The sequence below is a fragment of the Enoplosus armatus genome, chromosome 9 (assembly GCF_043641665.1).
Source record: "Enoplosus armatus isolate fEnoArm2 chromosome 9, fEnoArm2.hap1, whole genome shotgun sequence".
Classification (NCBI taxonomy): domain Eukaryota; kingdom Metazoa; phylum Chordata; class Actinopteri; order Centrarchiformes; family Enoplosidae; genus Enoplosus; species Enoplosus armatus.
Genome location: NC_092188.1, coordinates 23,234,960 through 23,258,178, shown reverse-complemented (window position 1 = coordinate 23,258,178; position 23,219 = coordinate 23,234,960). Strand labels below are relative to the sequence as shown.

Sequence of the window (23,219 nt, the reverse complement as noted above, 5' to 3'; positions counted from 1 at the left end):
TTAGCTGCTATTGTGCATGCTGGCTTACTGTCAGACTGTCATGCCATGCTGGGACAGAACAGATGTAATGTTATTAGTAAAACCTGTGCTTTTCCTGCTATGACAAGTCTGCTGTGAAGAAGGCCCTTTCCTCAAGTCCTGGCTATAATTATGTCACTTAAAATATGTCATTTTTATTAATATGATAACTGTTACTATTGCGGTGTCACACTCAAAAAACTATGTGCACACTGTGGTTTCATCCAGCTGCTATATCTCGGCCTCCCTGACGAACCCGTTTGTCCATGCACAAATTTCCGACAAACCTTCAATCCGTCGGCCTGACATGCCGAGTTACGCAACACACAGTGTTAGCAACACGCCTCTACGTGACTGTTGTACCAGAGAGTGCGTGTATTGGTGCCTGAGCATGCACGTCCTTTTGCATCCTGGTCGGCCGTCACAAAATGCCTCAGGCACAGAGCAAAATGCGGCTCAAAGACAAACAAAGGCAGTCAGAGGCGTGGAGTGTCGTGTGCTGCATTCACAACAGAACCTACAATGTGAAACCGGAAAGAAAAAATTCCTCTCCCAACTGACTTGTAATATCAGCATTACCTGTCATTTTGCAACACACTGTCTGCCATCACACATTAACTGTATTGCTTTGCATTACTATCATACACAAGGGTTCACTTCCAGCTCAGAGCTGCTCGACAGCTATCTATGAAACACAATCCTAAGTGGGGATAAGTTCGACTTACTGGGACAGCAAACGCAAGTGTCATACTCCCATCCCTTTTGTTTCCACTGGGTATACTGGTGATGAAACAAAGGCCAGCAGGGCCACTGAAGGCTTTCTGTGACTGGCCATTTAGTCAAAGGGACCAGTGTTTTATGTAATAGGCAAAATACCAGAACACAAAAAGAGATAGACGGGGTTGACATTTACATTTTTTCATAGCTCAAGTAATAACATAATAGAGTCTAGATGAATTGCTTTCTTGGCCATGCATATATATTAAATGCATGGACACATTACGTTTATAGTCTGCCTTGTGTTGTCTTGTCATTATGATATAAAATGATACAAAGTGTTTCATTCTGAGCTCACAAATATGATTCAAGACAAAAACACATTTACCCGAGGAGTAATCACGTACTTGAACCCAACTCCAACAAGTGGAAGCATTTGCAAGCGTTTTGTTTGGGGGGAGGGGGGGGGGTACAGATAATGAGGAAGCTGGTCTCTGGCCCAGTGGTGGGAACCAGATGAATGAGCTCTAATCAAAGCAAACCAGGCTGTGTCAACACAGGACTGTGTAAATCGCTGCATCCCACCTCCCCTCTCTTCCTCTCCTGGCCCAGTCCAAACAATAGCATGGATTAACTGTTCTTCCCGTCTACTGGCAGCAGGCAACAGTAACCAGGACTGCAATTAAAGGAGGACAAGCCATTACTCTAGAGACACGGCTCCGATGCCCCTCGTGGTGCAAACAGCTCTGCAGGGCACAGGCACACCGAGCAGCCAATGCGTCCATATCAATCAATCAATGTATTTGTCACATGCGACCACGCAAGGTACGTGACAGAAGGGGGGGGGGGGGGGGGGGGGGGCGCGATTATCCGACGCGGCTTTCACGCCGCGGATCTGGCGTTGGTTGCGTCGTAACGTCATTTGCCAACAGCAAGCTATTGTATCACGGAGCCAATGGTCCTCATAAAATATAGGAACATTACAGATTCGCCCGCGCCTACAGACTGCGGGCACGTGCTGCAACAGGAAGCTGACTGCCGTCCACTTAGCTTCCACCGGTGTCATTAATAACAACGACTTTCTGAAAACTCCATACAGAACCTTTAAATATTTATGTTCCCCACAGTGTTTATTATACAGGCAGTGACAGTGCAAAAGTCCAACGCACGGCGACCGTTCAACACAACCCCAGAGTCACTTGCTCAGTCCTTTCCAGTCTGTGTCAGCATGTACACAAGTTCTCTGCTGCTCAAGTCGGTTTGGTTTCCACAATTACTCAGAATGCAGAATTGAGTTCCGTGAAGACGGAGTGAAACCTCTCGTCAGAGTTTGTCCGGCTTTGTCATTTGCTCCGGAAAGTCTGACGTTGACGCTACCTCCTCGCTAGGAGCTGAACGATATGCAAGATATACCTCTATGTGGCCTGGGCGGCACATGTGCAAACAGACAATAAGCACTTTCACCTCATTACACTTATTTTCAGAGCAACAAACCCACGAGGCTAATGGCTCTGACCACAGCAGCCGCAACACTTGACTGAACTGCACCGTGGTGCACAGAAGAGTGCAGACAAAATACACAGTATCAGAGAGTGGCCATCACTGGCTCCAAGTGCTCTCTGCACAACAACTGCAGAGGCCTGTGGCTGTATAGCACAGCCAAAAGTAGTACCTATGCAATTACTATCAGTGCCTATAAGTGCATTACACACAACCGCCGCCTGGCAGAGAGTACAGATTACAGCCCACTAAACAGCCCTGCTCAGCACAATGAAGCACAGTGAGCTGCATATGGACAGTGACTGTCAATAATGCTGAGTGCAGGGTGGCAAACAGCCTCTTAGCATAACCAGCGGTACACTACAAATTCATGAAATGGGAAGGGCATATTATACAGCTGCACAACAGCTCAACACACTACGGGCCTGCGGGGTACACTTTGGACCAGATCCTCTATATCTCAGCCCTAATGACTTTTTTAATACAAGTGCCGATTCATCAGTTTTGACACCCGCAACAATGCTTTTTCAATATCCTAATTAGAGGAATATTAGCACATTTTTTTCTGCAAAACACACTTTTTTTTTTTCTTCCATCTAACGAAAGAAGCTTAAGTTGTCAAATGTTAAATGTTGTCTAAACCATTCCTTTAGAGGGTGCAGCAAGACTCGTCTCATCATTGTTAATTTTAGAATGTGATAATGTTTCACCACATTCAAAAATATCGGTGACATTAGCCACATTTCATGTTTCCAAACTGTGCTTTGCCGGGCTACTTTATTATATTACATTTTTCATTCTAATAAAATGGTTTAGAGCCACAGGTTGCGATTCGCCATGCGTGAACATTCTACGACCACCAGCCTCAATACGAGCGTGATGACAGAGAGACAGCACCTATCTGCCTGCATCAGTCTCGCCCCAACACGTTCGATACGAATGCGCGAATGAGTGAGAGCTTGAGAGTGAGAGAGGTTGTGTTCCTGCCGAGTAGAGAGCGGAGAGTTGCCTTCAGTGTTTGACAAATATTACCGAAATAATTGTTGACAACACACAGTAACAATTAATGGCACTGATTGCACAGACAGGGGATGTCCTCATTAGACGGGCTACTTGGGAAAACCCCGGTGGCACCACGTTGTCCATTGCGCAGTAAGCACTGAAGAGTCCACTGAAAGCGCTGCATTGTCCATATACGCCACACAGACGTCTACGGACTTAATATGAATGGACGGATGAATTAATAATCTTTATTTTCATTGCGCTTCTTACAGCAGAGCCATCCCTAAGACGCATTGTAAACACACACTAAAACAGGCGATGTTGATAATGTAGGCTGTGCCTCAGCCTCACACTGTAATTATACAGTTTAAAAATGTCCATAAACGCTTTTGCATGTTTTGCCATTGACCAATTATGCAAACTAATGTCAGGCGCCCCAAATCATGTTCTTAAAAATAAAATGGGATGTAATGGAACTCCCTGCAGTAATATATATGTTTTTTCCACATAACACATTCTAAAAAGAAGCCAGTGTAGTGGAAATCAAAGTTGATTCAGTAGATTCACATGATTTGAGTCAAATGATTCACATGTTTTGTTATTTTAGAGTTCCTTTTTTTTTGGGCATAGGTTTATTTTTATAAACAATTTCATTTCAAACCAATACACAGGCTAGATAAGACATGGGGTTAAAAACCTGTTCCCCCTCAAAATAACCTTGTTTATTTTCTGTGAATACGAGTGCATTTATGTTTTTCGTGAAACAACATGTTAACCATCATTATGGTACGTGTTGATAAACCTTACAGTCAAGTTGTCAATAAATAATAAACTGATCACTCAGGAATAGGCGCACATTTAAATATTAATAGCTATTTGCAGACTGTGTGGGCTAGAATGCAACAGAAGCCTAATTCTGCTTTACAATAATTCACTACATGTTTACAACTCGACTAATGATTCTCCAGACACCCCTAGCTGGCTATGTTTCCCCACTGGCTGGGGAAAGTCCTAAATGGGAACCTCCTAATCAAAAAAAAACAAACAAAACAAAACTTCACATTCAAGACTGCAAAATCCAGTTCTACGTAGCTGATAATGAACCGACCCTCGGGTCCCTGTGCACCAAATGCAGCCAACAGAAGCAAGACATGACATGGGCAGTCTGGCATTCTTAGCCAGCCATTCATACAGACTTTCTTCAGGTTTCAAGATATTCCCTCCATCACGCAGCTCCAATACGAGGCTTAATTCATCCTGAACACCTGCTCAAACAGCACAGAGCAGTTCTATAATGCAATGTACCTCTTCCTTCACTGTCCGGGATAAAAAATACCAGACCAGAAGTTCTTAGGATGAGTGAGTATGTGTGGGTTTGTGTGTGTGTGTGTGTGTGTGTGTGTATTAAGTTCAATGAGAAAATAACCACAGCTTCCTCATTGCCTCGGCCGCACCTCTTAAGTTTGTGAGAACCACGACCAAAAAAAGGGGAAATAATAAGCTAACAATAATAATAGCTAGTTGACGTTTTTGTCATCAGCTACCTGATGTGAAAGATATATCAGTCATGGAAGGACACACAATCTGTCTGTCTGCACTCTGTCAGGCCTCATAGAAAATCAATGAGCCAGTTAATTTAGTGCAATGGGACACCCACGGACATCAGTGCTAGTAGAGCTGACCTTGTAGCACATGGCCTATGGCAGCCTACAAAATGATCAGTGTCGAGTACTGTCAGCTAGAACACACAGCTTGTTATTGTCCAACTATGTATATTCTGTTGCACAGGGCCCTGGGCCTGGCACATGATTGGTGGCCACCAAAACAGGCCATGGTGAGCACGTGTTCAGGCTCTGTAAGCACACCAACAGCCAAGGTGTTCCAGCAAGGTGTGACACAAATGTGTGAAACAGGTGCTAGCCACATTACGCCAACCTCATTGCGACGCTGTGCTGAAGCTGGGTTTTAATATGACTTCAATAAAGACGTCCTGTGTCGTTTGATGCCAAAAGCCGGCTCTCTGACACAGAGACTTGCTCTTTGGGCGGTGAGGGAGTTAATGAGTGGACCGGACACTGAGTTGGTACCACAGGCAGCAAGCCTGAGCCGTCCGACTTCAAACAATCAATGCATCATACAAGACAAAATAACAAGCATGCCTTTGTGAAAGCACCAGACCTCCATAAATGGGCTGAATCAAAGACTTTGCGCACATCCTGTCTGGTAGTGCTTCACTGTAACTCTCTGCCATTTTCTAATTAACAGTGTGACTCATTTCATTACTTCAGCATCACTCATCAGCATACATGTTTTGCATACCTACGGCTGGAGCATCATACTCATCACCCAGCAGTATTTCTGGTGCAGAGTATGCCAGAGATCCACAACTGGTTGTCAGCTTCTTCCCCGGCTGAAACTTGTTACTGAATCCAAAGTCCGTGAGCTTGACCAGCCCTTGTTTCTCGAAGAACACCACATTCTCTGGCTTGAGGTCCCTGTGCACCACATGCAGCCGATGGCAGTAGGAGATAGCATGGACAATCTGGGCAAAATATTTCTTTGCAAGGTCTTCATTCAGACCCTCCTCGTGTTTCATGATGTAGTCAAACATATCCCCTCCATCGCCTAGCTCCAAGATGAGGTAAAGCTTGGTCTGAGTATCTATCACTTCATACAGGCGCACAATGTTGGGGTGCTGGACCAGCTTCATGCAGCGGACTTCCTGGAAAAGATGGCCTGTGGCCACGGTGTCTAGCTTTGTCTTGTCGATCACCTTCACCGCCACTTTCTCCCCGGTGAAGACATGGCGCGCCAGCTTGACTACGGCAAAGTGGCCACGGCCCAGTGTCTTGTCCAGGTCATACAGGCCAGCGATCTTGCCGTCATAGCCCCGCTTGAAGCCTGCCATAGCTGGAGAGGGCGATGGGGAGAGGGGAGCCCCCACTGTAGGCAGGAGCAGGTTGGCTGAGTCGTCTGGGTCCAGCTTATTTTAGCTCATCGAAGGGTGAGTGAGAGACCCATGGCTCCAGCTTCCTAAATGATTAAAAGACACACAAAATGACGGCAGTTTCAACGAAGACTGGTTACAGGGGCAACGCTGACAGTAAAATCGAATAAATCAAACGTGAGTCCAAATCAAACTGAAAGCATTTCCCACGTTCACCTCATTGTTGTACCTGTCAGGCAACACTAATGTGCCTGCCCCCTCCCTTGCTCAGAGTGAAGCATTGAGCAGAATAATGCTTGGATGTAGTGCAGAGCCAAAGGGGTTCCATCAAGCCTACTGAGTGAAATTACGAGCAAAGACAACAGATAAGAGCCAAAAATAATCTGTACGTTAGAGCATAATAACTTCTTACTTAACGCTAAACCCCCAGCTTGCTGGTTATTCGGAGGAGGCGTAGCGCTTGTTTTGACAGGATGGCTGCTGCACTAACGTTAGCGAATTTATCCTGATGTGCTGCCTCGTGCTGCTACAATGAACCAAGTTAAACTTTCCTTAAACTACGAAACGCTTCCAATGGTCGCACGTATAGCTGAGCTGCTACCAGGGACGACTTTGACAGACTAGTCCAGAAGTCAGCTGCATAACGGGCCCAGCAGTAACACAAACAACTAACGTTAGCCTAACGTTACCAGGGGGGCTAGCTCGTTGTTCATTGATTGATCAACGTTAGCTTACTGGCTGACTAACGTTAACAGCTTTGGTTCTTTAACGTTAGAACGTCGCCCGCTAATTCACGAATCCACCCGACGATAATCTCCACGCACACATTTAGCTCGCCCGTGTAACCCGAGCGCTGGCCACGCAGGTACACAGGTGCTGCTTTAAATATCACACAGCTAGCCATGGTTAGCATGTAGCAAGCTAAAGTTACTACGGCTCGCTCAGCTCACCTCTCCAGCGCTCTCTTCGGTAAACATGAAGCACCGAGCCCGGTCTTTACCGGGTGCCTTGGGTCCTTCGAGCGCTCTCTATTGAAGCTTATCGCAAATTGTCCGAGAAGAAGAGAACGGTACCGCCTCTTCGGGATGACCGCGGCACTCAGAAGGTGCCTATGCCAAGGGTTCATTCGTAAAACGAGGCATTGCATCGTTGGCAACGGCAGCCCTAATCGGAATCGTTGTATCCTCCCAGCCGAGGCGGTGGGGCTATGATGCTACCTTCACGTGCTGAAAAAAGTGTCGAGTTTTCCCCCTTGCCATTAGACCTCTGGCGGGATTAGCATAGGACATCATACGCGTTCGGAAAATAATTCCCACAGTTCCCACTCCCACAATGCAGACTGGTATATATTTTTTTTTTCAGCGCGAAAAAAAACGTGTTTAAATTGAAGATTTTTCTGTCAGATTAAGAGGCGTTTACCCGCCGGTTAAATTGTATATTCACTGTTTGGGTGCCAAGTCAGGTCCTTCCGAGGATCACTTGAAGGCAGCATAAGACCATCACCAACCGCATTCGACTCTGACGTCAAACTGGATAGGAAAGGTTGCTGAAACGTTATCCTGTTTACGCAACAATATACGGTAAAATAAGTACGTAATTGCTAAAGGGAATGGCAGTTCGGCCTTAATGAAAGGGAGCGTTTTGAATTGTTGTACTTTGAGATATACATAGCGGGACGTCCAATATGTCGCCTAAACAGACAGTGATTTAACACAAGGAGACAACATCCGACAACACTTGACGTGGTGATCATCCTTAAATATTAATGTGTCATACTACAAGATTTACGACAGCCTACGTCGCCGTTGCTGTGGATCCATCGCCTGTCAGTGTCGCCTGGTGTCCCCCCATAAACGGACGTGCAGCGACATCTAGTGACGGACAAAACAATTGTTTGTCTTGGCCTTGACCTGACTTACCTGACTACGGCCGTCCTCTGGTGTGGACGCCGGCTGTGGCTTAAAACGGTTTAAAACATGTGGTCTGAGTTTGGAGGCTATCACTGGTCGTTCCCGCGCACAGAAGAAGCACTCCAGAGATGAGATGGTTTTTGAGAAGTAATGACCAAGGAGTGGGGCTTTCAAAATGTTTCTCAGCTGAACTGAGTGGCCAACAGGGCGTGTTCCCTCACGATACATTTGGGTTTCTGTTTCGCTTTCTCGCAAATGTAATGTTTCCTCTCATTCACTTTTTTGCATGATAAAGTATCAGCACAACCATTTTTTTCCCCTCTGAACTTGGGCCCTAAAGGCTGTATTTGAGTTAGTGAACATTTACTAAAACATATAATTAAAAGAGTGTCAGAGACGTGTTCTAACTATAGAAAACAGCCTGTAAGACAGTAATATGGCTTTACAAATACAAAGAATGCACAGATATATATATGTTTCCAAATGTATATTTACTTCTGGTGGGAAACTATATGGAAATATACACACAGGTGTAATTAATAATGATGGCGTCCCAGTAGCCATGCCCATGAGTCAGCATCCACAATACCAGCATCCGTCAACTTTCGCACATCTGTGCTTAACCTGGCGAAGAAAACAAAAAAGGCCTATTAACAGGAAAAAAAAACAGAATAAATGAGTAGAGAAACGTACCAAATGCATGTGCCTCCATACAGTTGCACTGCATGATACAACTGAGCAATTAAGCGTGCCCTGTGGCATCTTTTCAAATGCCAAAGTCCAAGTTGACCTGGATTTAAGATCAAAACGATAAGTGGCTTCAGTCACAAAGAAAAAAAGGTTACACGGTCAGATGGGCCTCCTGCACCATATCCTCAGCAAGTCGGCATTCACCCAGAGAACGGTGCAGTCCTGAGTGCTTGACCCCTAGAGTGGGGGGGTCAAGTGAGTCTGTTGTGTTGTAGGTGCACGGTGTGAGCCACAGAGGGAAGGGTCACTGCAAAGCAATACTTTATCCTATGATGAAGCATTCTCCACCACGAGGGAGGTGGTCTCTTCTGGGAGTGTCCTTTAGAGGAATGGTGTTTATCCCTCCAGGTAGAGTTCAGAGACTTGGAGAGCCTATAACAAGGAGCACTAAAGCTGTTCCAGTGGAAGCTTGTTGTGTACCAATACCTTATTAACACACATTTCTATCCTTCGATTCGTCATCCACCTGTAAGTATTTGGGGTGAAAGACAAGAACAAGGTGACCAGAACTTTCATTCTGTCGTCTGCCTTTAATATTTATGCATACTGAGATTCCCAGTGGATCTACTGATTCGGAACAATGCTTGTGGCGTCGCTTGCTTTTCTTTTTTCAAACTCAAGATGGGAGTGTTGCTCTGTATTTGATATGTCACCCACACTGTGTACACTGTTGTCAAGATTGGAATTACAGTTTGCTTCTCCAGATAGTCGCAGGAGTTTGTTAGATGGAGGAGATCATTTTCTGCTAAATGATGATCTCATTACCTCTTTATCACATTGCTGCAGCGCCCCATTCCATTCTGTGATTCATTTATTTTGCACCTTTTCCCTTTACTGAGCCCACGATCAACGTCAGAGAAAGGAGGCTATTCAAGACTCACAAAAGGCTCACTAAAAGGTATCATAATGAACCTTTTTGTTTTTTTGCTCTGCATCACTTGGGTGGTTCAACTACCAAAGCCTCTGTGAAATGTTAACTGCGTAAGTTACAGTAGGAAAAAAACACATGTAAATAATAAAATGGTTGGTGCTTCAGTTTAGCTGCTTCAGTTTCAGGGTGCAGGCGTTGTGCAAGCTGGATCACTGCCACAGCTCCCCGAGACACTTGAATAGAACGGAGCCATCGTTAATGCTATTTGTGATGCCGGTGCTTTTTCCGACTGAGACGTGTCAAAATGCCTGCTGTGAAAAAGGGACCGGGGTGGCAAACTCTGTGCCTCGAATATAAACAGAACTCATCTGGGTGTCTGAGTCTCCTTTCAGTGCCGAGGCATTTGGAAATGTCAAGGTGTTTCGATAGCAAACCACATTGCCGTGTTCCACATTGACCAGCGGTTCTGCTCTCTCCGATTTCTGCAGACAGACGTGTGGGTTTGAAGTCCTCCTGAAACAGTACGGGGTGCAAATGTATGTGCATCGATGTGACTTCACCCAAATGTGCACTCCTGTTTTGTTGAAGTGAAACCACCTCCCTTGATTTGATTTTTTGCCTTTTATTTGATAGTGACAGCTTGGAGAGAGACAGGGGATGACATGCAGCAAAGGGCCCGGGGCCGCTGCGGGAGGGCCTCAGCCTACCAAATGTGGTACCGTGGCGCCCCTTACTGATCACTTTTAAACCACAGCCAGATCTGGCCCTTGAGGACACTGCTGCCCCTTCCTGCACTGACTGTGAGCAGTTTGAATTACTCAGCTATTAGTCTGCAACCCACAGACTGATGATTTTTTTACTTGCTTTTTTCTCCTATTATTATTATTATTATTATTATTATTATTATTATAATGTTGTTGTTTTCTTTTCTGTTTTTTCTCTTTCTTATTTCATGAAGTCGTCTTCGTGGTGGGGAAAACTAAGTACATTTACTCAAGTACTGTACAAGGGTATCATTTTGAGGTACAGGTAGTTTTACAGTATTTCTCTACCACTTTTCAGAAGGAAATCTTTCATTTTTACTCCACCATGTTTATTGCAGGTGTAGCCGGTACTTCACTTTTTAAAGAAATATATGATTTATTCATATATTCATTACTTATATGATATGTTACTGGGCAAAACTTGTAAAAGAGTTGTTTTTGCATCGCGACATCGCCACTTCTGGTTTTACTGCGGCGTCAGATGCACACAGCAGCACAGCGGGCAGCAGTCATCCAATTCCGCGTGTGACAATTAGGGAGGTCGGGTGCCATCGCGAGATCTGAGCGCGGGATTTTCCCTCGGCGGTAGGTGGAGACTGGACTCAGCAGAGCGGAGTCGGTATCCAGGCAGCTGCTCGCTCTCTCTCTCTCTCTCTCTCCCGCTCTCTCTCTCTCTCTCTCTCGCTCTCTCTCTCTCTCTCTCTCGCTCTCTCTCTCTGTCTCTCTCTCTCTCTCTCTCTCTCTGTCTGTGTCTCTCTCTCTCTCCGCCGCTCTGGCTGCTAGGCTAGCTCGTAAACAACACCGAGAGAGCCCCGGCTGTGTGTCTCGGGGAATCTAATGACTGAACACGCCGTTGTTTTCGCCGACAGTGCCCAGTCTCCGCCCGCGTCCCTCTTTACGTTTCCGCTGCGTGTCTCGCGCTCCTGCCCGGGACCGTCTCTGCAACACGCTCGAGGCACCGATGCTGCCTAAATGAGCTAACCCGTCAGCTGTCTCCCGAGACAAAGCGCCGTTTTCACGGAGACCTGAGGTGAGACCCATTCCACGGATGGTGCTTCTTATTTATTTGTGTGTGTGTGGTACAGGGGGGGGGGGGGCTCGCATCGATGCAATGCTCTCAGCCCGGCTGTCACAGTGGGTATACCTCAGATGAGTGTGTCCAGCTGCTGCCTCGCGAGAAAGGGGGCTTCCAGCTGATGTACAGTGATAGTTCAAGATATGCTTGTAGGTGTGTGTGTGTGTGTGTGTGTGTGTAGAGAAAAAAATCAATCAATCAAACTAGAAAATGAATGATCCGATTAGTGCTCTTGACACCATACACCTCTAAAAAAAATGTCATTTGAAATCGATCTCAAATGAATTCATGATTAAATGAGTGAGTGTTGGTCAACAGTGTCCAAATATGTATTTTGAGTGGATATGAATATAATGTTCCTAATGTTTAATGTACTCTAGTAACCCGTTTTCAGTCATATTCAAAACGACCTTAGAAATGCAATGCATATTATTATTATTATTACGGGCATTGATTAGTGATCAGTTAGAAATGGGGTGGGTTCAAGCTGACCCCTAGTCTAGTGATCATTTAAGGCAAACACCATCACTCATAATTCATCCCACAATGCACCTCTTTGTCATATTCATCATTTTGTGTTCTGAGGGTCTTTGCTTTTTTAAACGGCTGAGTCCCACTTCGCCGAGTCTGTGGGACTCAGCTGAGTCTGAGCACGTGTGACGAAGCTCCCCGGTGTGCATCAGCAAGATGTCAGTGGGAAGGTTTAGGGCACACATCCAAGAATAAGCACCGTTCTTGGGGTTCGGCTTTGCTTCAGTGTGCTGCATTGCAACTGAACAGTTCATCTTTGTTGACGAGGGGTCTCCTTGTCCGCTCCACCGGTGCTTCCAAAATGAAAGTGCCATAATGCTCGAGTGGTATTTATTTATCCCCCCCCCCCCCCCCCCCCCCCCCGCCTCTCTGCCCTCTTTTATGTCCGAAATGAGTGGAGAGGTTCAACGGGGGTCTTGTGTTACAGACCCGGAGCTCTCAACCATTATACTGTCGCTTTGATCTGCTCTTGTCTTTGGGAATAATTCAAAGGCGTTCTTCGCCACTTTTTCCACAAAAACTGAAGCGCTGACTTGTGCAGGAAAAGATGAGTCTGGATCACCCTCTGTGAACACCCTTGCATTTTCAGTGGGGGGAAAACGCGCTCGCAGTCTCGTCTCTCAAAAGAAGGGATATTGTGTGCTTGCGCGTTTCCACATCGCCTGACTGCTGGCCGGGGGTTGACTTTTCATGGCTTTCCGAAAGTGTCAGAGCAGATGCGCGCACGCACAGCACGGGGCTCAGTGCTTTGTGGGGGGAAAAACAGATTATGCATTAGGGTAAATCCCCCAACATACTTCTGCCAAGGTGCACATAAACGCATCGTGCAGAGAGATGTATGGGCCTTTTCTAGGTGATCATAGGTCAAGAGGCTTGTGGAGGTGCTAACGTGTATTCGCAGTGACTGGGGCAGAAAAGAAATACATTAGAACAGAAATAAGTATCACCATAGAACATATGATTATGATGATATGAAGTTTTTTTGATATGCATGTTCTAGTTTTGAAACATTTTTCTTTTTCAAATATATCAAATAATCTTGTATCCAGCATCAGATTACCTCAGTATCTGTAAAACCAAATGAACGCATCCGCCAGGTCTTGAAGGTCTGCGTGATGTAATCAGTCTGCTGTATCTTTTTGCCGTTCATGAAAGGTCAACAGAGTGGCACGTGTTTCTACGCTCAAAACGCTTTAGGGCTCACGGTAGCTAGCAGGCAGCAGTCCAAGTCCGACCTTTAAGCCCATGCTAACAGAGCTTGTAACCAATGTAAAAGCTCTGAATTAAAACCCCCAAGATTCAGATTTGTGAAGCAGCCCGTCCTGTCGGCCTGCGTAGCTAACGCTAGCTCAAGCAGCTACGGTGCAGAGCCCGTAGCGGGGTGTCACCAGGCTGGTATCAAACCATTGCCTTGAAGGTCTTACATTCGGTGTACATGTCCATGTGGTCCGTGCAAGACACGGGACTATACGTGCAGACGGATGACGCGCGAACATGTCAGTGATTGCAGATAATGTGTTATCAACCGTGCGTGTGCTCTGTGCTCCACATCCATTTTGGAATCTATCAGCCCCTTAAGGGCAGTCATGCGCCAGGAGATGCCGAATGACGATGACGACGCATTCTCAGGTTGCCAAAGTTCTCAAAATGGACGGGAGCTGCAGCTTAAGAGCTTGAGCGCTTGCAGATACCTTCAAGAGTGCATCCAGCCTTGGTATTCTATTTCCGTCCCTTTCTGGAACATTGCCTGTTGTCCCGGGGCAGTGCTGAAGCGCTGTGCTGCAGCATTTTTTAGAGGGTGTCCTCCTCACTTTGTTCTCCTTCGTCTGTCACTTCCGCACCTCCGTATTTCCACGCGCGCAGTCCGCAGATGGTCCACATCGGTTTCTCTTGTGTCCCTCGGGGAGGGCAGACAGCGCAACCTTGGTCTTGTATCGGCTGTGTTTCAGAGGGCATGGTAGGGTTGCTGTTGGCGAATGATATAGAGGAGGACGGAAATGTTGTTAAGTAGCGGGCTATCAATCCGGCGGGCGATCCCCCTCCGTTTGGAATAGGCGAGTAGTCAGTCATGGCATGTGTCTGACACAGACCAGGGGCATTTTCTGACGCTCACTGGCAGTCATTATGGAGCAGCGAGCCTGTTTCTCACCACTAGACTGGATGGCATTCCGCTGCATTTATGTAACAGAACAATGCGTGTGCGTGTGTGTGTGTGTGTGTGTGTCTGTCCAAATGTGTTTGAGAAAGAGATGCAAAGTGAGAGAAAGGGTATGAGATGTTGTCTTTGTACAGCCAGATAATGGCTGCTTCTCCCCAGTGCCACGCTGAGCCCCAAGCAGCTTCGTCCAACCTGACGGGCCACATTTGGTCCAGGAAGAAGGATGACGATGAATAAGGACGCATCGTCGCGGCAAAGAAGACATCAGCAATCTCTTTTGAAGAGGCATGTCACGGGGGGGGGGGGGGCTCTCCGAGGTGATTTGTAAAGGGGAAGTAATGGGGGAAGAAATGCAGAGAAAGAGGGAAGATTAACTCCAAAGTGGGGGTGGTGAGTTGCAAGGAAAGATGGACACCGGTGAGCTGCCCCCCCCCCCCCCCCCCTTAGCTTTCCAGGATTCTCATTCAAATGCTTTAGACTCTCCAGGAATGCCCCACGCTGCCTTCCCACCACGTCATTGGGGTGCTTATCATCTCCAGAGCAAACAGATATGCTAAGCGGTAACGCTAAGGAAGCCGGAGCCTCAGTGACAGCCGCGAAGGCAGTGCTGAGAGAGCGGTGACTGACAGGCAGTTTATAAGAGAGAAGGTTGGGGGGGGCACGACTGTATATAAAGATGGCCGACGCGTCTCCACTTCCTCCCACTGTGCAGAATGAAGCCGAAACATTTTGGCGTTTTCAGAATGGTTCCCGCGTCTTTCCAGTTTTGAAACGCCGAAGCAAACGTTAACGGCAGGGTAGACAGTGGTGTGCTTGCCGGATCAGGATTAGAAAGGGTTCATGTTGGTGCCTCGGCAAAGGGTGCCTTATGTACAGTCTTAGAACTGACACCTGTCCCAGACTGATTCCTATCAAACCTTGCCAGACAGATAGACCGACAAAGGGTCCTTTTTGAGTTGTCAAAATTGAGTTTTATTGCTGTAGATTTGTGTATCCTTAGTCCTCTTTTGAGTTTTAAGACCTTGCACTGGCTTTTAGTGACGTGGAGCTGGCTGCAGGACAGACCAGGCTGTCAGGAGCGAACGTCTAATGAAAGTAATATGCTCTAAGTGTTGTTTTAATGATGCAATTACGCAGTGTCAGCCGGTAACTCAAACCAAAAAGAGGTAGATTTTATGAAAAGGACAAGGTTGACCTGTCTTTGGATTTTCTAGCATCAATTTGCCGTACCTCAGGCATACATTTATCGGCATGTGTTTCAACAGTTTTACAATTCAGACCAAATTGCGTCGTGCTAGATTTAACTTTGGGGTTAAGGCTGCAGAAGAATCTGAATACACTTTTGTCCGCAAACTCAAGCATGTGTGTGTGCTGTTTCAGGCCGCTGGAGGAAGAAGTATTATACGCGTAGGCCGCCTGCCTCAAGGTTTACTGGGCAGAGAAATCCTGTGGCTCAGCTCTGGTTTTCAATTTTTAATTCGAATGGTAAGAAAATGTGAGTCAAAACCAGCGCGTACATTTCCTCACGCTGGGTCTTTGACTACCCCCAACCCTTGCATTCATGAATTCCCTTGTAATTATTTGCCTGTTAGAAAATGATAGTCAGTACAAAGTCAAATGTTGACGTAACGAGGCGAACAAGGCTAACGGGGCTGAGAGCGGCGGCGTCACCGGCTGACACGGGATCCTGACGCGAGGTCATTTGTTTCGGTGCAGAAGTGCACATCATCAAGCAAGGTTTTGGTGCTTTCATCAAGGATGCCTTTAAAGCTCTTTTACGTTCACATTAAATCAAATGACTACAAGTAGCGTGAGAGGGGTCGCTAACGGTGCTGAACGCCGAGAAACATCAGCAAATCTGCGGCTCCACAGAGCTTTTTAGCCTTTTAGCAGATTGCTTTGGATTTTGGGGGAATTTTACAGCACGGCAGCAAACTGTACGCTACCTGCACAGCTACCAAACGGCAGACAAAGCTGGCGAGTATATAGGCGGTGAGTAAAGTTGCAGATTTAGCAGAGAGTGGGGCCCACATGTTTTTGTCTGAAGCCGAGCGGAGTGAATATTGAACTTATAGTACATTAAAGGTCCCATATGTGACAATTTACCCGTTTCCTAGCCACATGCCTTCTGTTGATCTTCTGATAATATTTCCTATTTTAGTTCTCCCCCAGTGATTTTTTTTTTTGTGCGTAACTCTTTCATCATTCGTGACTTTAAATATATTGCGTTGGTGACGCGGTAATGCGCACAGAGTTGGTGTACAGGGTGCTGTGTATGGCTTGGAAGAAGGGCACCATTTCTGTGGCTGTAACCACGCCTGAGCCCAGACCGAACCACATTTTTTGTTCAAGTCAGTGTTATTGACTTGAACAAAAAGTATGCCCCAGTATGCCTGCCTTACAGTAGTTATGAGTTATTGCTGGGGATAGGGGAGTAATCTGATTTACTGCTGCATGTAAACACGAGTCTTACAGTAACCAGGCGAACATTTCCTGCCTTAACCTAATTTCTCCAAATAACCTGATTTCTTGTGAGCATGTAAAGGCAGAGAGAGAGAGAGAGAAAGAGAGTGAGAGAGCATGCACTTGCATGTGCGGGAAAAGTAAAAGAAGGGCTGGGGTGTGTGTCATCTGAGCAAGCTCATTCTCTTAAAAATTGTGCTGTTAAATTGTAAGACGAACTGACTGGGTTTTTGTAATGCGTGCATGGGGGGAGGGTCGAGTAGCTTTAGTTATTAACCCTGGAACTACATTTGCAACCATTCAGAGCCTCCGAAGGGTGACAGTGAGAGATTAACGTGTAGCCTCGCATGAATGGGGTCAAACCCAGGCTCAGTAGACCCGTAGGACCACGCAGGATGCGGTGCACAGGTGTTGGTAGCGGGTGACCTGTGGAGACATTTCAGGGGGGTTCAGGGGAGGAATGTGCTTAGTTCAGACGAAGGAAGCGTCAGACTGGAGAGATCTGGGCGCAGAATCATCGGGTTACTTAATAGCATACACACTCAGAAATAGAATATGGATAGGAGACCTTTCCCCGGTGTTAGCATAGCTCAGGAGATGAATCTCATCTAACATTCGGTCACATTTGGAACTGCTGTGACCTTTTCCTAATTTAAAACATTTTCATTCCTGGGCAGTATCTCGGGCTCGCTCCTTCAACACCGCCGACGAGATACAAAAGCCACTGGTCTTCAAGGTCGGTTTAAATGACTACACACACACACACACACACACACACACAGAGGCATCAGATCCAGAGCCCTCGTGTTCCTTTAGCTTGATTTCAAGCCGCATGTTTTAAAACGACCCCGAACCAGAGCCAGAAAACAACCCGCGGTGTCCAGGTGTCTGTTATGTGGCCTGGTTAAATGTGGCGATGCAAATGAGGGTGTTCCGGCGCGTGCTGTGGTGGCTTTGACAATTCCGCATGCCTTTTCGGTTTGCTCGGGCAAATTGCGGAGGGCCATCACGTGCGTCCCCGCGGGAGCCGGCGCGCGGTGAGAGGGATCAAGCAGCCTCAAGGTGCCTGCCTAATGTGCAGCCTCACTCGCAGCTTCCCCCTCACACTTCATTTCACTCGATTTTTGGCAGCCGCGTCGGCATCAGGGCGATGCCACGGTGTACGCCGTCCGAGGCGCTTTGATTCACGTCCGCTGCCCGTGACATTTGATCATGGGGAATAACATTAAGCTCTCTCTGTCGGCTTATTATGCAGTGAGCCGTTTTTGAAGGAAGGGAAGACAAATCTTGGCAGTCTTCATGACCCGCATTGCTTTCTCTTTTGAATTTAGTGGGTTTGTTTGCATATGAACGATGGATTCTCTCCTCGCTGTTTGCATTTGCTTCCTATGCAGATTCACTTCTTTTTACTTGATCTTGATTTTTGTCTCACGGCTTGTCCAACAACAGCCTTTTTTGTTTTAAACATTTTTTATGTAACAAGAGCTACCCAATATATCTTCACCGTGTGTGTGTGTGTGTGTGTGTGTGTGTGTGTGTGACACAAAGGCAGTTTTCCCGGTAAGGTCACCGGTGAAAGAGGTGTCAGGGTCAGAGACTTGGCTACGGACTTTTGCCTCCAGTCGTCATTCTGGCCTACACTTCAGGTTAAGTGTAAAGAATAAAAAAAAAAAATAGAAGCGGTGGTCATGCCGATCTCTTAAAAGCTTGACCAGGTCCGGTGTAGAGCTTGATTAGTCAATTAATCCATTAGTCAATCGCCATTAATTGTAACCAAAAATGAAAAAAGGACATTCTCTGTCTCCAGCTTCTCAAAGGTGAGGGTTTTACTGCTTCTCTCTCCCTTTATATCGTATTAAACTGAATGTCTTTGAGGAGCTCATCTTGGACGTTTTTCACAACTATCTGATGTTTTGTAGACCAATCATGGTCAATTGATTGGTTTGAGAAAAGAAATTGCCTCTGAAATGCCGTGGCTCTTTGGCAGACACTGCATGTTAACCCTTTGGCGCTACAGGTTAGCAGTAGCACCGACAGAAAGACGAGGGCATCCACTGACAATATACGAGCAATCGCTGCAGCTCTACACAGCACGCACCTCGCGCAAACACTATGTATCCATAAGGCTGGTTAAAAGCACGCGAAGTCTCCAGCGTGGTCATTTCTACGTTTTTTAAGCGCGCAAACAGCCGTTGTGTGTGTGTGGTCAGTGAATCTGACTGCTCCGGTTTTATGAGCAGGAACAAACCTCGGCACTCATGCAATCGGTACTAGATTTCTGGGCCTACGTCACAAACCTCAAGTCTACATCCCACAGTCAGTGACGGCTACTCGGTTCACTTTGAACTGCGTGGTGTTGGTGCATTTTAAGATCGTGTCTCGCCAGGTGACATCCTCTCTTCTTCTTGGAGCAGCTGGACGTGGCTGCATTTTGAGCTGCCCGTATTGTGCCTGCGTGTATTCGCTATTCGAGTTTTGCCACACAGAGCGACCCTGTGGCCGGTGACGTATGACTACTTGCTGGGATGTCAAAAATAGCCCGGGGACTCGTGCTTGACAGCATGCAAGAAAACGGAGGAGGAGCGGAAACTGAGGAACAAATAAGCATAAGTGCATAAGTTTGCTTTGACCTGATTCAGAGGCCAGTTTCAGAGACGTAAAGAGTTTCTCTCTAAATCCTATTTTGTCACTTATTGGATGTCATCCCAAAGCACAGACTTGGCATCATCTCTCTCTCCCGCCTCTCGCCTGCGTGCGGGTGCATGTTGATGTGTACCTGCACCTCATGCACTTTGAGAAGCGAAGACCGAAATGGAAGGTAGCGAATTCACGTGAAACACTTGTTCTGCGGCGCTTAAGCTAGCCCCCAGATGGGTATTTAGCATGCTAGGTGCCTCGTGTTTTGCAGTTAACCGTTGGTTTGATTTAGAGTCTCTCAATGACTCACTTGTTCCCTCAGTATGCAGATGAGTAGGGTTGAGAGCTAATACTCTTGCTCCTTTCTCTGTGCCTCCTCACAGTGTAATTTGTCTCGACATGATATCCAGGGAGTGTGACGGGGGATGTAAGGTTAGGAAAATGTCTCATTTGCTCGCCAAGGTAAACAACCACTACTCCCAAAGGTGAGAGCTGAAAGCTGCTCTGATGAATCACTGGATTGTGTCGCTTACGTAAAGGGCACTGCAGCGATATAGGCCTGATTTGACTGATTGATTTGTTAATTATATCACTGCTTAAACTTATGTCCTTTTGTCTTTTCTTTTCCTCGCTTTCTCCTCACCCACCCCGTCCTATCGTCCCCTTCCCCCCCCCCTGTGGTCCATCCTCTTCTCCCTTTCCTAAGTCGTTGCCTGGCGGCGGATGTCTCGTCCCGGTTGGAGTCGGGAGGTGGGTCCTCAGCAGCAGCAGTGATGCGGGCTTCAGTGGCGGGCTGCAGGATGAGCGTGGGAGCGCTCCTTAACGGGCTGCTGGTCTCTGTGGTCGCAGCACTGCTTTGGAAGTATTCCAAGCTGAGTGAGCATGCTGCCCTGCTGGAGGAGGAGCTGCACATGACACGGCAGTCCCAGGAGATCTCGCAGGCCCGCATTGACTACCATGTTGCCCTGCAGGCCCTTCAGGAACATGGCACCCGCATGGTCTGCACCGGCAAGATGCACACTGACCGCATCTGCCGCTTTGACTACCTGTGCTACTGCTCTGAGGCAGAGGAGTTTGTGTTCTTCCACTCCAATTCCTCCGTCATGTTGCCTAACCTGGGTTCTAGGCGTTTCCAACCTGCCCTGCTTGACTTGTCCTCAGTAGAGGATCACAACACCCAGTACTTCAACTTTTTAGAGCTCCCAGCCGCTACCTTAAAGTTTATGCCCAAGCCAGTGTTTGTACCAGATGTGACACTGATCCTGAACAGGTTTAATCCAGACAACCTAATGCACGTATTCCACGATGACCTGCTCCCAGCCTTCTATACTATGAAACAGTATTCAGACTTAGATGATGAGGCTCGTTTGGTTTTTATGGAGGGCTGGGGTGAAGGCCCACACTTTGACCTCTACCGACTTCTCAGCAGCAAGCAGCCACTGCTCAAAGAGCAGCTTAGGAACTTTGGCAAGCTCATGTGTTTTACAAAATCTTATGTGGGCTTGTCCAAGATGACCACCTGGTACCAGTACGGTTTTGTTCAGCCACAGGGGCCCAAAGCCAACATGTTGGTCTCAGGGAATGAGATCCGGCAGTTTGCCAGGGCTCTGATGGAGAAAATGAACATCACAAGGGTGGAGGAGGTGGTCAAGGATGGAGGGAGTGCTGAAGATGAGAAGGACAAAGAGAAGAAGGATGAATACATTGTTGTGTTTAGTCGTTCAACGACGAGGCTGATTCTGAATGAAGCAGAGCTAATCATGGCTCTGGCCCAGGAGTTCCAGATGAGAGTGGTCACGGTATCCCTGGAGGAACAGTCCTTCCCCAGCATCGTCCAGGTGATCAGTGGGTCCTCCATGTTAGTCAGTATGCATGGAGCTCAGCTTATCACCTCACTCTTCCTCCCCAGAGGAGCTGTTGTGGTGGAGCTGTTCCCTTTTGCTGTTAACCCAGAGCAGTACACCCCTTATAAAACCCTTGCCTCCCTTCCAGGCATGGACCTTCACTATGTCTCCTGGAGGAACACTAAGGAAGAGAACACCATCACCCACCCAGACAGACCCTGGGAACAAGGGGGCATTGTTCACTTGGAGAAGGAGGAGCAAGAGCGCATATTATCGAGCAAAGATGTCCCCAGGCACTTGTGCTGCCGCAACCCAGAGTGGCTCTTCCGGATCTACCAGGACACTTTGGTGGACATCCCTTCCTTCCTGGAAGTCCTCAAAGAGGGCACGAAGACAAAGCCCAGCTTGAAGAAGTCAAAGCCGGCCAGCACAGTCCACCCAGGCCGGGTCAGAGGACCCCAGTGTCAGACCTCAGTACAAACCACTAATGAGGCTAAACTCACCGTCTCCTGGCAGATCCCGTGGAATCTGAAATACCTGAAGGTGAGAGAAGTGAAGTACGAGGTGTGGATCCAGGAGCAGGGAGAGAACACCTACATGCCTTATATCCTTCCCCAGCAGAACTACACTTTTTCAGAGAACATTAAGCCCTTCACCACGTACCTGGTGTGGGTCAGGTGTATCTTCAACAAGAACCTCCTGGGCCCCTTTGCAGATGTTCTTACGTGCAGGACCTAGTACAAACACCTTGCCAAGTTTTTTTGCTGTGCAGTTTTACACAAAAGTTGAGTCATGCTTGTTCCAGACAATCAAGTCGGAACAGTGGACTGTTTGATTACAGTTGGTCCCGCGGGGGGGGGGGGGGGGGTTGACAAATGTGATATGCAGCCGTAGCACAGGCTGTTGAACTGTGGCACGGTGATGTTTCCGCGGCCAGCACAGAGACCATGGAAGAGACTTCTGGATGAACTGCAAAAGACTCTTATGTCAGCAGCCGTTAATGAATGGATAGTGTATTTCCTGTACCTATGAAAGAAAGAAAGAAGCTAAACCTTGTCGCTACTGAAAATACCAGAATTCAAATCAGCAGATTTATTTATGTGCAAAATAATATATAACATGTTTTTTTTTTTTAGTATTAGTCAAAACACTGGTTCTCTACCTTTTTACAGTATACAATATAGCTTTTCTGTGGGAGAGCAAGAGAGATTTTAGAATAGCAGTTTTCTGACTCGTCCAATGTCTACTGTATGTGTGACACCTGTGTGGCTTAGTTTACCTGCCCGTTGTTCAATTGCATACACCGTTATTTGCAGAACCTAGCCAAAACCAAAGCAACTTGTTCCCACGTCATTTCAGCCAATCAGCATCCACGCCAAATTACTTTCCTCATGTTACAGATCTCGCACACTTCCGATGTTTGCTAAGAGCTATGTTTCAAACCCTGTCTCTCAAAACATTGTGAAGGATTTGTGTAAAATAAGTGTCAAGCAAGACTTTTCATGAATGCCACAGCTACCCCCCCCCCCCCCCCACACTACTTTTATGGAGCACTTTGTTATGAAAGACACTGTTCTTTAACAACACCATCTTTAAATTGTTCCTTTACGTGTTAGAAATATTACAACAGACAAGTGTTTGTGTTTCCACAGTGCCCAGCCAGTCATTTCCATCTGTTTTACTGCATAAATAAATTATTTTTCTCTAATTGGCACTAATTACAATAATTACAACTGTAATAATTATAATTTTCTGTGGACAGTGAATCTATTACGCCAGGCTATAATTAGTGTAAAACAGTTTCCTTTCTGTAAGCAGCAATATGCTGCTGGACAGTTGGATTTTACTACCTTGTCTAAAACCCTCTTAATTAAAATAAAATTCCCAGCTACGTGGTTTTTTTTTTTTTGTTTGGTTTTTTTCTTCCCTCAAAGGTTTTCTAGAAGTCTTACGTTGAGTTTTAGATTGAAACAGCCGGTTGTTTTTCAGTGTTTTTCATTGTCATTTTGCTAATGACGCGCTGCTTGTTGGT

The 23,219-nt window shown here is 46.7% G+C and overlaps 2 protein-coding genes across 3 annotated transcripts in view; one reads left to right on the top strand and one right to left on the bottom strand.

Annotated features, from left to right (window-relative positions):
- The window catches only part of snrka (SNF related kinase a), a 32,227-nt gene extending 24,929 nt beyond the window's left edge, over nucleotides 1–7,298 (bottom strand). The window contains exons 1-2 of the mRNA XM_070912313.1: nucleotides 7,135–7,298; nucleotides 5,557–6,266 (exon numbers count right to left, since the gene is read on the bottom strand). Of these exons, the coding sequence (XP_070768414.1) occupies nucleotides 5,557–6,145 (589 nt within the window). The 5' untranslated portion in view covers nucleotides 6,146–6,266; nucleotides 7,135–7,298. The remainder of the gene's footprint in view (nucleotides 1–5,556; nucleotides 6,267–7,134) is intronic.
- Nucleotides 7,299–20,116: 12,818 nt separating this feature from the next.
- Nucleotides 20,117–21,925, top strand: pomgnt2 (protein O-linked mannose N-acetylglucosaminyltransferase 2 (beta 1,4-)). Of its 2 annotated transcripts, XM_070912624.1 has the most exons (2): nucleotides 20,117–20,977; nucleotides 21,020–21,925. In XM_070912624.1, exons 1-2 carry the CDS (start codon nucleotides 20,117–20,119, stop codon nucleotides 21,923–21,925), a joined length of 1,767 nt encoding a protein of 588 aa, XP_070768725.1. The 2 variants fall into 2 exon arrangements, with proteins under 2 accessions (XP_070768725.1, XP_070768724.1); XM_070912623.1 differs by having other exon boundaries at nucleotides 20,117–21,925.
- Nucleotides 21,926–23,219: the final 1,294 nt, after the last annotated feature.

Coding starts and splice junctions, on each gene's coding strand:
- pomgnt2 (XM_070912623.1), top strand. CDS start 20,117: ATGCGGGCTTCAGTGGCGGGCTGCAGGATGAGCGTGGGAGCGCTCCTT.